The following is a 13,488-nucleotide window of genomic DNA, read 5'->3' as shown; positions in this document are numbered from 1 at the left end:
CCCCCCACTCCCCCAAAAAAATTTAAGTTTGTTTTTAAAAAATATTTTCAATTCCAAAAATTATTTTCTACTCTAGTAAAAATAAAAGATATTTTTTTAAAAAAAATTCATTCATAAATCAAACACTAAAAATCTTTTCCGAAAATATTTTCTACTCACCAACCAAACATGAGAAAATAAGTCAAAAATCAACTTATTTTTCCAGGAAAACATTTTCCTTCATACCAAACACACCCATAGTAGAAAGCACAAGAATTTCTAAAACTGGAGGATCTTAAAAGGAATGGTAATAAAAGAAAATGACTGCAATTAAGCTGTTTTAATTATCTTCACTATGTGACAAGATGGGAAACTGGAGCATCTTATTTAGTATTCCCCAGCGCTTTCTGCGCTCCAGGGTTCGTTAATCACCCATCACGCACGCACATGAGAACGAGCTGGGGATAGGAGGGGAGATGTACGGAGGGGGCCTGAAGCACCCCAACCATGCCACTTCCCTAGTGGTTCAACAAGTTAATTTGTAGGTCGTTGTTCTGCTTTGCATGTTTCAACAGTGATCCTAATAAACATGCCTATATCATTCATTATAGAGAAATTCCATATACTATGTTTGTCTTATGTTGCATAAACTAAGCTCTAAAGTCTAGCACGAATAAAATCGAAATCGGGAGTCGATTCATTCCATGGGTGCAGCCTCCAGGAGAGTAGCAAAGATTGACTGAGAGTAGGGTATCTCAGTTGAGAAAAGTGACAGTTAAGAAGGCCTAAATAAGGATCTCTTTCCTTGACCCTCAATAGTGAACAAGTTTAGCCCTCTAAATTACAAATGTTTTCATTCAAAGTAAGAAAAGTTGACTTCAAACTTTCATTAATATTTTCGTCAATATTGTGTTTTCTTCTTCATTTGTATCTATTTCTTCAAAAACAATCGTTGTTTGTTGAATGGAATTAGCAACATTAATGATGCTATTAGCTCGATGATTATTACTTAGATCAACATTTTTCTTTGTTTTCATGTTACATTCTGATCCAAAACCAGTGCGCGGTTTTTTTGGTACAAAGGGACTAACAATTGTCTCTTGAACGTCAGTAACAGGAGGACGACGACGATGAAACCAGATAATCTTGAACACTAACTACAGGTGTAAATGACCAAATTATTACAAGTTAAAATAGAAAAATAAATGGAGTTATCAATTTTCCATTAGTAAATCAACAAAATAAATGAACTTAACTTCAGCAAATGAACTTAATAATTTATTCTCTATTTCAAGCACATATATATTAGATCGACTATATCCTATCGTAACACTACTAAGATAATTACTTTTCAAGAAAAAAGGAACTATATAGGTAGTTTCTTCCAAAAAATTACATGTATTGTCCAATAATATTGTAAACCATGCATAACGGAGGCTGATATTATGAAGCTAAATCTATAAGAATGTCTCGAAAATTATCCCCATACAATTTATGGAAGAAGCTACCTATACAATTTGTTCTTTTCCGAGACGTTCCTATAGATTTGGCTTCATAATACTAGCCTTCATTGTGGCCTTAAATTTTATTGGACAATACATATAGTTTTCTGGAAGAGGCTCATATATAGTTCCTTCTTTTCTTAAAAAGTAATTGTTTTGGTAGCGTTATTTTAGGATATAGCCAATCTGATTTGTGCTTGAAATGATGAATATAATGTTAAGTTCATTTGCTAAAGTTCATTCATTTTATTTATTTACTAATGGAAAATTGGTAACTCCGTTTTTTTCTATTTTAACTTGTAATAATTTTGCTCATTTACACCTCTCTATTGTTGTTCAAGATCGTGTGACATCATCAATTCGTCCTCCTCCTAATACTGACGTTCAAGAGACAATTCTTAGTCCCTAGGTACCAAAAAAAAAAATTCTCAATCAGAATGTGACATGAGAACAAAGAAAAATATTACTCCCTCTGTCCCGTCCCATTTTATGTGAGGTAGTTTGACTCGACACAGAGTTTAAGAAAGAAAGGAAGACTTTTAAAATGAATGATACAAATTTGTGTGGCTGTAAATCCTTTCAGTATGGGTAAAGTAGATATTTTACAGTCAAATTGTTATTTAATATAGAAATGTGTCATTCTTTTTGGAACTGACTAAAAAGGAAAGTAAGTCACATAAATTGGGACAAAGGGAGTAATCTACAACAAGCTAATAGCAGCATTGATGTCAATTTCATCCAACAAGCAGCGAATTGTTTTTAAAGTAGACACAAATACAAAAGAAAACACAAGGTTGGCGTAAATATTAATGAAGATGACCCAACTTTTCTTGTCATCCATGCTAACTATGGAGACATCACTAAAGATAATCCTATGAAATTCGACCATACTATGCTAAATTCTACCCTATAAATAATATGTACGCTTGTCAAATAGAGACATTAACAAAGATTGTCCTCTTTTGTCTAGCGGTACTATGCTTAATTTTGCCCTAGAAGTAATATGTATACNAGAAAGGAAGACTTTTAAAACTTGTGGTCCAAAATGAATGATACAAATTTGTGTGGCAATAAATCTTCAGTAAGGGTAAAGTAGATATTTTACAATCAAATTGTTACTTAATATAGAAATGTGTCATTCTTTTTGGAACTGACTAAAAAGGAAGTAAGTCACATAAATTGGGACAAAGGGAGTGTAATCTACAACAAGCTAATAGCAGCATTGATGTCAATTTCATCTAACAAGCAGCGAATTGTTTTTAAGGTAGACACATACAGAAGAAAACACAAAGTTGGCGTAAATATTAATGAAGATGACCCAACTTTTCTTGTCATCCATGCTAACTATGGAGACATCACTAAAGATAATCCTATGAAATTCGACCATACTATGCTAAATTCTACCCTATAAATAATATGTACGCTTGTCAAATAGAGACATTAACAAAGATTGTCCTCTTTTGTCTAGCGGTACTATGCTTAATTTTGCCCTAGAAGTAATATGTATACTGGTCCAAAGCTCGAAAGAAAACATTTGTAATTCAAAGGGTTAAACTTGTTCACTTTGGATGAGAGGTTTATGTAATTCAATTGTGCCTTTGTAAGAAAATGTAAATATACTTTAAATTTGATAACAAAAAATAGATAAAGCAGATAATGAGCACCTATTTGATAGTGTAAGTTGAAGCTAGAGTTGAGACACATAGCAGAATAATACAAAGATTTATCTTCTTAACTTTGCTTACACAAAATTATACTACATTTTTCTTGCCTAATTAACACTTTCAAAATTCTTTGCCCTAAGTTTGCATGGGAAGTTATATGTAGACCTGTTTTTTTTCAGTTTCTACTCATGATGATGCAGTCCTTCTGCCAGAGCCATAGGCATCACAAATAGGCCCTTACTCTCCAGCAATTGGGTTGCCATTGAAGGATTCACTTCCAGCAACTTGCCCATTCTGTCTTCCAGAGGTTCAATCTGTTGTTCATCAAGAATGTAATGGCCACACCCCTGCAAATCGGTCAGAACCCATTACATTCTCCGATAATTAGCTTTTGTACAAACAAAAAACGGTCCACAAGTTTGACTAGTAATGAAATTGTTATACTGCATCATGAATGGTGGTACCTCAAGAAATACAAACGGGATAGAAGTAGGTTCACCACCCAGTCTGCTCCTACTGAGATCCTACATAACCAGGATTAAGTTCAGATAAGTCTTCAGCAGGATTAGTTAATTACAGGATGCTGTTAAGACAAAAACATTGTAAAATTTGATGCAAAGACTACCATAATAAGAAAATACGAAATCACATTGAATAAAGTTCTTGATGACCTGAAGGATGAAACAAGGTAAAGAACAATAGAAATAAAAAGGCAGTTATTCATCAGTGGTGTCTCAAGGTTTAATAGCAAATTATTGATTACCTAGAGGCACTGAAATAGGTCACCAGTTAATCTATTTATCCAAATAATTGAACTACTGGGTTCAAGAATTATACTGAAACAGTAAGCAACTATAAACTGAAAATAACAAAACTGTCTAAACTTATAAATATACTAAAACTAATTTAGAGATTGTAATATTATACAAGAAACACACACTATATAGGCTTATACATTTATGAGCGACAACTATAGCATCCAGTGAAAATCTTTATGTTGTGTTTGCTTAAGAAACAAAGCACTTTAGGAGCCTAATATGTTCAAAGCTAAATGAGAAGGATGATGATGGTGGAGTTTTTCTGTAGAATGCTTAGGGATCATCTCGCATAAGATGAGGTTATCCACATTTTTTCTGAAAAATAATTAAAATATGCACAACAGTTCTGAAAGGAAAGTTATGGCCTAGCACTATGTCTTCGGTTATCCACATTTTTCTGAAAGATAATTGGAATATGCACAACAGTTCTCGAAGGAATGTTATGGGCCAACACTAGCTCTTCGGTTCCATATTTACTGGACAGGCACAGGTTTATTTTTCGTAATACAAATTGCCCACTTAGTTCTACACCACCTAGGTTGATGTTTACTACAGACAAGGAAATCCAATTTATTTTCCGAAGTCCCTCTTTCAAATGAATGAATAAATGAGCTAGATTGGCAATCCATCCAGTTTATCAGGTTAACTACAGTTGCCTCCTTGCGTAAGTTAAGTTTGTCATTTCAAACAAACAGAGGTTATCTGGAAGACATCACCCATCACATGAAAAAGTTCAGCAATAATGGTCTTCATTAATTTTCTTTAAAAAAGAAATTGAGAGATACTAAGGCTTCAAATTCTTATAGAAAAACTTTTCAAGTAATATATAGAGGCATAAGAATTACATGGTATGGCTAGTTGGCTCTTAATTTGCAATTCTGCCCAAGGCTCACTCAAGTCCTTGTCAGGCAGATAGGCAATATCAAAATCAAACACAAGACAAAATTATTGTTGCATTAATAAGGATAAATAGTCTTTTTCTAAACTGTTTTTGCCGCCTTGACCGAGGGTCTATCGGAAACAGCCTCTCTATCTCACCTCTAAGGTAGAGGTAAGGTTTGCGTACACTCTACCCTCCCCAATCCCCACTCTTGTGACTATATTGGGTATGTTGTTGTTGTCGTTAAAAAGGCTAAAGAGCCTAATTAAAAACGTTCAGTCATTTAGATTATTGACCATTTAAAGAACAGAAAAATTTTGTATCCACAGTATATGCAGGTAAGCTTGTTTTATGCCAAGGACATTATACAATAACATTAATATACCTTCATCTGGAACTGCAGATATTTGATATGATCAATAATTTCATCCATTTGAGATGCTTTTCCACCCTACAAACCACAATAAAACTACCGTTTCACCCATTCTTTAGGAAGCAGAAAAATGTATAATGAATGGATATTGGATAATACCAGTAACTGATTCTGTGTACTCCTACCCCTTTTAATTTTATTACTGGGAGCCACCCCCCTCTTCCCTCCTACTTTTTGAATTCAACCTTCACATACATAACTTTTACAACATCTGCATATCCTGTGTTTTCAATAGCTATGCGATATACACAAAGCCAAATGCCAATTGGATGTGTTACCTGTTTAGAGCATGGAAATAGTTCTCCCAATGCATCTATTCTTTCAGCAATTTTCATCCTGCGATGCTGAATCCAAAACCAGCTATAGTTAGGCATCAGCCAAATAATATTACCATGTGATGACTGAAGTTTAAGCTTCCGAATATGACAATTTCATGAACACATAGAGCAACAAATTATCTTGCAGGCAAGAGTCTGAAGAATTATCAATCTTACTAGTTAGGGGGTAATCGTATTACGTTCTGATCATGTATTCTGCATGCTAAGAATTATATAGAACATACTAAATAGTAAACACATTTGAATACTTATAATGCAGGGGATTTAATACCTCTCATCTATTACTGTTAATTAAGTGGACTTCCCTTCTGGTTTGAGAAATACCAACAGACCTCTTCTTGACATTGATGTTTCATTGCAAAGACCTTCCTTGTCATTAACATCCACTAGTAAGACCATTAAGTAGCTGAGGTATAAGCACAAGCATCTTGGTTACAATTTCACAGTCAACATAATGTAGGCAAAGATTTGCTTCACACTCTCCCAAATACCAAGTTATCCCCTCATGACCCCTCCCTTCCCTCCCTAGCTGGGCCAACTCTTTTCCCTCCCACACCCTCCTCTCCCCTATCCCAACCCATCACCCTCATCACTGTGCTCACCTCCCTTGTTATCCCCAACCCAATTTTAACCCTTCCCCTTTTTACAAATCCCATCCTGCAGTTCCTTCTCTTTCCTAGACCCGCCATACCTCCCTATCCCAATTTCATCACCCATTATTCTACCCTCCTTTCCTAAATCACCAATTGTACCCAACACGCACAAACCCTATATTAACCCCCTATCCACTCACTAGCATGGTCATCCATCAACCCACCCAAGTTACCTTTCGGAATAATTTTAGATTTACATACTGACAACAGTTAACTCCATATGAACATGAATACATTCATACATATGCATATTGTGTTAAACATAATTACTCTACCCTGATACACACATGTAGCATAGCATGATGTTAGCTGTGAAATAGACAATGTTGGCTATGCTGTTTATCGGGGAGGTTAAATTAATTCACCCAAAACATTAAGAAAATAAGGGAAGATCATAAGCAAAGAGAGAGTATCTAAACTTCCAAGTAAAGACTCTGAAGTACATAATGGGATACAAGACTAGTATTTTGACAAATAAATACTAAATAAATAGAAGGGCAAAAGCTCAACATTGACTTACCCCGCCATACAAAGTAGTGACTGCTAATTACATTTACAACACATGATAACGAATATCTAGGATTCTAGGTTTTACTATTAGAAAAATCCTAATAAAATTTGCACCAACTACTACAAAAGAGAACACATCTTGTTAAAAAATTCTCGAAATCCTCATAATCATGCTTATGTACAAATAACAATGATTTAAATGGTCGTTTATCCTTAATTAAAGAGAAAAGAACAAGTAATAATTGTACTAAACATCAAATTATGGTGGATAGGCAGTCCGTACATACAAGCTTCAAGAAGATAATCAATCCCCTTATGTTTGCATACAGCAAGGGGGGCATGGTCCCTGTGAGCGCCACTCCCCCAACCCCAACCCCCACAACCCACCGTGCAATACTGCTCGTGCATAAACAGATGGTCATCGAAGGAGTTGCCACTGGATACTACTAGAATGCATAAATGAAGGGTTTAGTCTTACCCGGTCAGATAATGCAGCTCTTGCTTTTCTAGAGCTTTTGGAAGGATACGATGACCCAGCAGCTGATGCTTCAGAGCAAGGCCCAGAAGCATGCCTGGCATTTCCTCTTGGCTCCCATGTCTGCCGTCAATATATGCAAGGTTTTTGGTCATGAAATAGTCACAACTCCTTTTTTCTTTTTCTAACTTTGAAGTTCAGACATTGAAAATAATCTCCACATTACCAAGGCACCTCGTTGATGTTCTGAGCCATTTAAATGGTTGGGTGGCACATCTTCATGATAAGGCCTCGGATATCTTATCTGCTAAACACAGGAGTTAGAATCCCAACTCTTTACTATGGATGAATTTATACAGTTACCACAATGAAGCAAGGAATTTTTGCCTTGATCTCATATCTGGTAACCCACTTGACTGTCGGTTATATTGGCTAAGCTTGTAGATAAAAGGTCATACCTCCTGAGAAATCATGTCAGCAGATCCCTCGAGTAGTCTGAAACCAGAAGCTTCTACCGAAGCATCTACTTGAACCTCAGAGACCACATTCTCTGCAAGATATTCTACATAATTATGTGGCGTTTGCTGGTCATAGATCCACTGAGGTGAAGGCACAGGAACACAATGGATCCCATCAATTCCAACTCCAGCCATGTACTGCTTGTTAAGTTCATGGCCCGCTAGATAATTAGAATCATTTGTACTTCCAAGAAATGTCCATTGTGTTCCTAGGGAATTAGGCTGATTCTGCTCTCCCATGATACAAGAAAAGACACTGCTAAGCCGAAAGCAAAGCAGAGATTGTTAAATTGAAAAAAGAAAACATTATCTTCAAGTCATATTTGTATGCTAAAGAGGGCAAAAGATTTTAAATGATATGCAAAAGGTACATACTACTTCAGCTAGAATAGCCGTTCATTTCCAAATGCAGAACCACATTTTTTTAAAAAACACCAACTCTATCAACAAGTATAAGGACTCCAAAGAATGAGCTTAAACTTTTGCATTTCCTTTTCCTTATCAAATTGAAGGAATGAACAACAGAACAAATGCGCAACATTAAAATCCTTAAATCATAAATTAATAACAACTGACATGATCATTGCAAATACAGTACCAACACTAAAATAGTTAAATTTACCTATTCAGATTGTTAATCCACCTTTTTTCCTTTTTTTTTTTTGAATTGGGTATAACCTCAACCTCCCCCTCCTCCCTCCCCAGGACCCAACAGTAGTTTTTCTTTTTGCAACTTTCCCCCTTGGCAACTCGACTCAACCCCAGGGTGGCGGATTCAAAATTTTAGCTATACATGTTCAACATAACAAGTACTGGGTTCCTGCAAACGGAATTAGTACCTAGCATAAACTAAAACATTACAATTCCAATGTTGATTTCTCAGTAAAGGTCCATAACGAATAGTTTTCACAGTTAAGTTCACTTACTTTTCTATGAACACTGACAAGAAAAACACAAAACGAATCAAACTGCATAAACTAGAAAATCAGCAAAAGAGTAAGAAAAAAGTTTTACCTGAATTTGATGCAGAGAGATGATGAATGGTGATGAAATAGAAGAGGCAAATGAGAAATTGTACATTAGGGTTCTATCCGCTGGTAGCTAACATGCGCTCTGCATGATTCGTACGTGGAGTACGCAAAATTACCAAATTATTTTGCAATTATACTCCTCAACTTGAGAAAAGGACTAAAATAGTCCACTATTTTTGGACCAAGGCTCAAAATAGTCCTAATTCTTTTAAATGGATCACTAACAGTCCACATTCTTTATAAAAAGGGTGCACTTTGAGTCTCAAACTTAATCTTAAAAATTTTAACTTAACAAACTAAGTGCACATGACAACTTCCTGATATCTCTCTTAAAGACAAAATTTATCGTTTTCTTTCTTTCTGATATCTTTTTCCAAGATTTCGTAATCCTAGTTGACTGATTAATATGATCAACTGGAAAATTTAGTGAATCAAATTGTTTTTGTTAAAGAATACATCGTTTGATATGTGAATTATAGTAATGGAGTATTCAACCTGAGTCTATTTCAATTTCAAAAGGTTTTCAATTTCACTAATGAATCTGAATGAATGATTAAGTTGTGTGTGAGAAAATATATTCAACTAGAATATATTTCAATTGATTTTTCTCTGTCTCACTTCAACGTTTACCTTCTAACCAGTATCCAGAAGCGGAGCCCAAGATTTGATGTTTGTGGGTTCTAAATTTTAAAACAAAACAACATATTAGTCTAATATAACAATCGTCAAATTACAACTAAATATATATATATATATATATATATAACCACAAACATATAAGCATATCATTAAAATTTCACTCGACAAGTTGTTATGTTTTGAAAACCAAAATGATGCATCATTTGGTACACTTTCAAATACTTCATTTATTAATATGAAGATTTGAGTTATTTATTTCAAAGTTCTAAAATATCATTTGATAAAAGGTAGATAATTGTTATATGTTAGTATAAATTTTGAAGATTTTTTTCTATAATCTCAATATCATTTTAAGTAAAATTAAAATTATGAAATTCACCATTAATATTTTTGGGACCTAAATGGAAGGTTTTACTTGCTTCACCCTTGAGTCACCCTTGCCTTGAAAGTTGAAGTTTCGAGAAGCAAACAATAACTTAATTAATATAATCAATTATTAATACGTGTAACAGTCTTAAAATCAAAGATTAAAAATAAGATNTCACTCGACAAGTTGTTATGTTTTGAAAACAAAAATGATGCTATCATTTGGTACACTTTCAAATACTTCATTTATTAATATGAAGATTTGAGTTATTTATTTCAAAGTTTTAAAATATTATTTGATAAAAGGTAGATAATTGTTATATTTTAGTAGAAATTTTGAAGATTTTTTTCTATAATCTCAATATCATTTTAAGTAAAATCAAAATTATGAATTCACCATTAATATTTTTGGGACCTAAATGGAAGGCTTTACTTGCTTCACCCTTGAGTCACCCTAGCCTTGAAAGTTGAAGTTCCGAGAAGCAAACAATAACTTAATTAATATAATCAATTATTAATACGTGTAACAGTCTTAAAATCAAAGATTAAAAATAAGATATTTGAATAAATTGTTATACAATGTAAAGACAAATTAAAAAAAAAAAAAGAGAAAAGGGAGAGCCAAGGAGGAACTGAGAAGAGTAAATAGTACTTATCTGGGCAGAGGTTTGCACTTTGACAACAAGCAGTAGCAATGAAATAGATAGTAAAAATTAGAACCCTAACTTTTTTAAAAATTAAATTTTGGGTTTAACATTTTATTGAATGTTTCAAAAGAAATCAATATAGTGAGATGTTGTTTTAGAGTATGACACTATATTTTGGTTACTTACAATTATCTTTGAGATTAATAGTTAGATGTTGTTTTGGAGTATGACACTGCTTTTTTATTATTTTCAATTATCAATTTTCTGTTTTATTGTTTGAAAAAGAATTTATAAAAATCTATATAGGAAAAATTGAATTAAAGGAGAGTAAAACATAGGCACAAAACACATTTTTTTATCCAAAATAAAAAAATCAGGAAAAATTGAATTAGATAAAAAAAATTATAGTTGCTAGTGGGACTCGAACCCCCATCCAATTAATTAGTGTTGCGCGCGCTTATCACTACACCATCCACCTTAGTGTGATATGGGTTCACACGTAAAATTTAAATATATTTGTACATGGTTTTTAGTACGTATATAGGGTGTACGTAAAAGTCAGTGGGTTCGTCCGAACCCCCATTTAACATTGTCGCTCCGCCCCTGCCAGCATCATGAATATGTAACGGTGTAGGTACGGGTTCGATGTGGGGTAAATTTTAGGCTATATGCAACGCGGATGGTGTAAGATTATGCAGGGCGGGGAAAATGCAGGGTAGGTTGAAATATTTTCTTGAGAAATTGATGTGGAGGTGTAAGAGGTTTTTGATATTGAACTTTAATGAAAAAGTCAAAACTTGTTTTTGTTTTATTTTGTTTACGTTAGCACTCAATAATTAATTAAATAATAGTAGTAAATTAACTACAATGACTTGAAAATAAATCTATGTTACGATGAGAGCTAAAGCAGAAACATTTTGTAAACAAAACATTCTAGCAATCATTAATAGTAAAAATTCCAACAAGTTCTAAATTTCTAACACTTGTTTATCCCGAATATCGATACTATTGCACTATCAAATATTTTCAAATATTTTTTTAAAAAATAAGCAGGAAGGGAGAGTTTATCGAGGTGAGCTAAAAACATCAAATTATACTATGCATAATGACTTGAAATCTTAGTAGATTTATACGAATTTATCATGCAAACGACACTGTTTTTCATCCCTACACAAGGTTCTTTGCAAGTTTTGACAAACTAAAGTAGGAAATACTTCTGTAAGCTTGGATTCTTGCACTATTAAAACGACCATAGTGCATCTTTCGTTAAAATAATGACCAGCAGGTTAGAAGGGGACAAATTGAAGAGAACTAATGATTTTTTTGTTTTAAGATAGAGAGAGAGAGAGAGAGAAGTGATAAAAATTGATTTTAGGGCAAGTAATATGAATTAGAGTATATTGAAAAATCAGATATAGATTGGGTAAATTTCATAAATATATAATAAAATAGTTTTATTTGTATCAATATAGCCAAGTATTTATTTAAATAAAAAGTAAACCCAAAATTAGATATACTATAAATGACTTAAGCAACAAAATTCACGAATTGATTTCATCGGTGATTATTCTTCAATTTTCGTAGTTGACTTTTCTTTAATTTCAACGTTGATAGTACTTCTATTTCACAATCGAATCATTGATTTCGCTGGTGATTCTGTCAATAACTCTATTGATTCATCAATTTCTCTATTAATTCATCAATTTCTATGAATTGTTTCACCATTCAACAACAGTATACACTCAAAAAACTTAATATAGCTTTACATATACAAGAATTGTCTCTTACAATACACTATGATACACTCAAAAAGCTCAATATAACTTAACTATACATGAAGTATATATTGACTATACATTTATGATGCACTTAAAAGTTGAATATAGCATATCTATATATGAAATATATACTGACTATACAATATGATACACTCAAAATTGAATATAGTTTATCTATACAGAAACGTATCGAAATTGAATGTGAAGATGTTAGCTATCATGGATAAGATAGCTTCTGGAATATTCTCAATTACAGAGAGAAAGGAATTCAGAAGTATAAAATTTCAAAGTGAACTTCATTAACCCATAACTGAACAAGATCAGTACATATATATACAGGAAAGGAAAGAATCTTTTGTAACTACTTTAACTAACTATTTTCTATCTAATCCTCTAACTTCTATTATTTACATAATGACCCTTAGCTTACTTTGTAATACCATCTTTAATACTCCCCCTCAAGTTGGTAGGAATGAACAGATTCAAGACTCCAAACTTGGACATCAAATACTCATGTTGAAACTTGCCCGGACCTTTAGTTAGTATGTCAGCCTCTTGCTCTTTGGTATGTAGATACTCAATCTTAATTAGGCCATTCTGAATTTTCTCCCTTATGAAATGATAGTCCAATTTCTATGTGCTTTGTTCTTTCATGTAGTACTGGGTTAGCAGCAATTTGTATGGCAGACTTGCTATCACTATAGATGGTAGCTGGGGTTACAACATCAGCTCCTAGTTCCTTGAACAGTTTTGCTATCCATACTACTTCAGCTACAACACTTGTCATGCTCATGTACTCAGCTTCAGCTGAACTTCTAGATATAGTTCCTTGTTTCTTGCATTTCCATGATATTAGTGAATCTCCCAGCTTAAGCATGAATTCAGCGACAGACCTTCTGGTGTGTAAACAAGCCCCCCAATCTGAATCACAATAGACCTTTAACTGTTTTTTATTCTTATTGGATAATAGTGCACCTAGCCCTGCTTTCCTTTTACATATTTCACCACCTTGAGAGCAGCATTGAGGTGTGATTGTTTGGGTTGATGTAGGAACTGGCTCAGACTTTGTGTAGTAAAAGCAATGTTTGGCCTGGTAACATTTAGATACAACAATTTTCCAACTAGTCTTCTGTATACTGTTGGATCCTCCAGCAATCTATCTTCATTTCATGTCCTATTTATTTCATTATACTCCTTGGTAGTTAACTTTACATAAGGATCAATAGGAGTGGAGGCTGGTTTAGTAGTTCCAAGTCC

The 13,488-nt window shown here is 33.6% G+C and overlaps 1 protein-coding gene across 3 annotated transcripts; it reads right to left on the bottom strand.

The window, feature by feature from the left end:
- Positions 1–3,107: 3,107 nt before the first annotated feature.
- Positions 3,108–8,062, bottom strand: LOC125871680 (bHLH transcription factor RHL1-like). Of its 3 annotated transcripts, none has more exons than XM_049552323.1 (7): positions 7,711–8,061; positions 7,479–7,559; positions 7,256–7,375; positions 5,555–5,620; positions 5,229–5,294; positions 3,610–3,669; positions 3,108–3,492 (listed from the first exon to the last, which is right to left on the bottom strand). In XM_049552323.1, the coding sequence occupies exons 1-7, from the start codon at positions 8,008–8,010 to the stop codon at positions 3,328–3,330; spliced, it is 858 nt and encodes a 285-aa protein (XP_049408280.1). In that variant the 5' UTR covers positions 8,011–8,061; the 3' UTR covers positions 3,108–3,327. The 3 variants fall into 3 exon arrangements, with proteins under 3 accessions (XP_049408280.1, XP_049408281.1, XP_049408282.1); XM_049552324.1 differs by having other exon boundaries at positions 7,479–7,556; positions 7,711–8,060; XM_049552325.1 differs by lacking the exon at positions 5,555–5,620 and having other exon boundaries at positions 7,711–8,062.
- Positions 8,063–13,488: the final 5,426 nt, after the last annotated feature.

The sequence above is a fragment of the Solanum stenotomum genome, chromosome 7, assembly GCF_019186545.1.
Source record: "Solanum stenotomum isolate F172 chromosome 7, ASM1918654v1, whole genome shotgun sequence".
In the NCBI taxonomy this organism is placed as follows: domain Eukaryota; kingdom Viridiplantae; phylum Streptophyta; class Magnoliopsida; order Solanales; family Solanaceae; genus Solanum; species Solanum stenotomum.
Note: the sequence above shows the minus strand (reverse complement) of the source record. Positions and strands in the feature narration are given on the sequence as shown.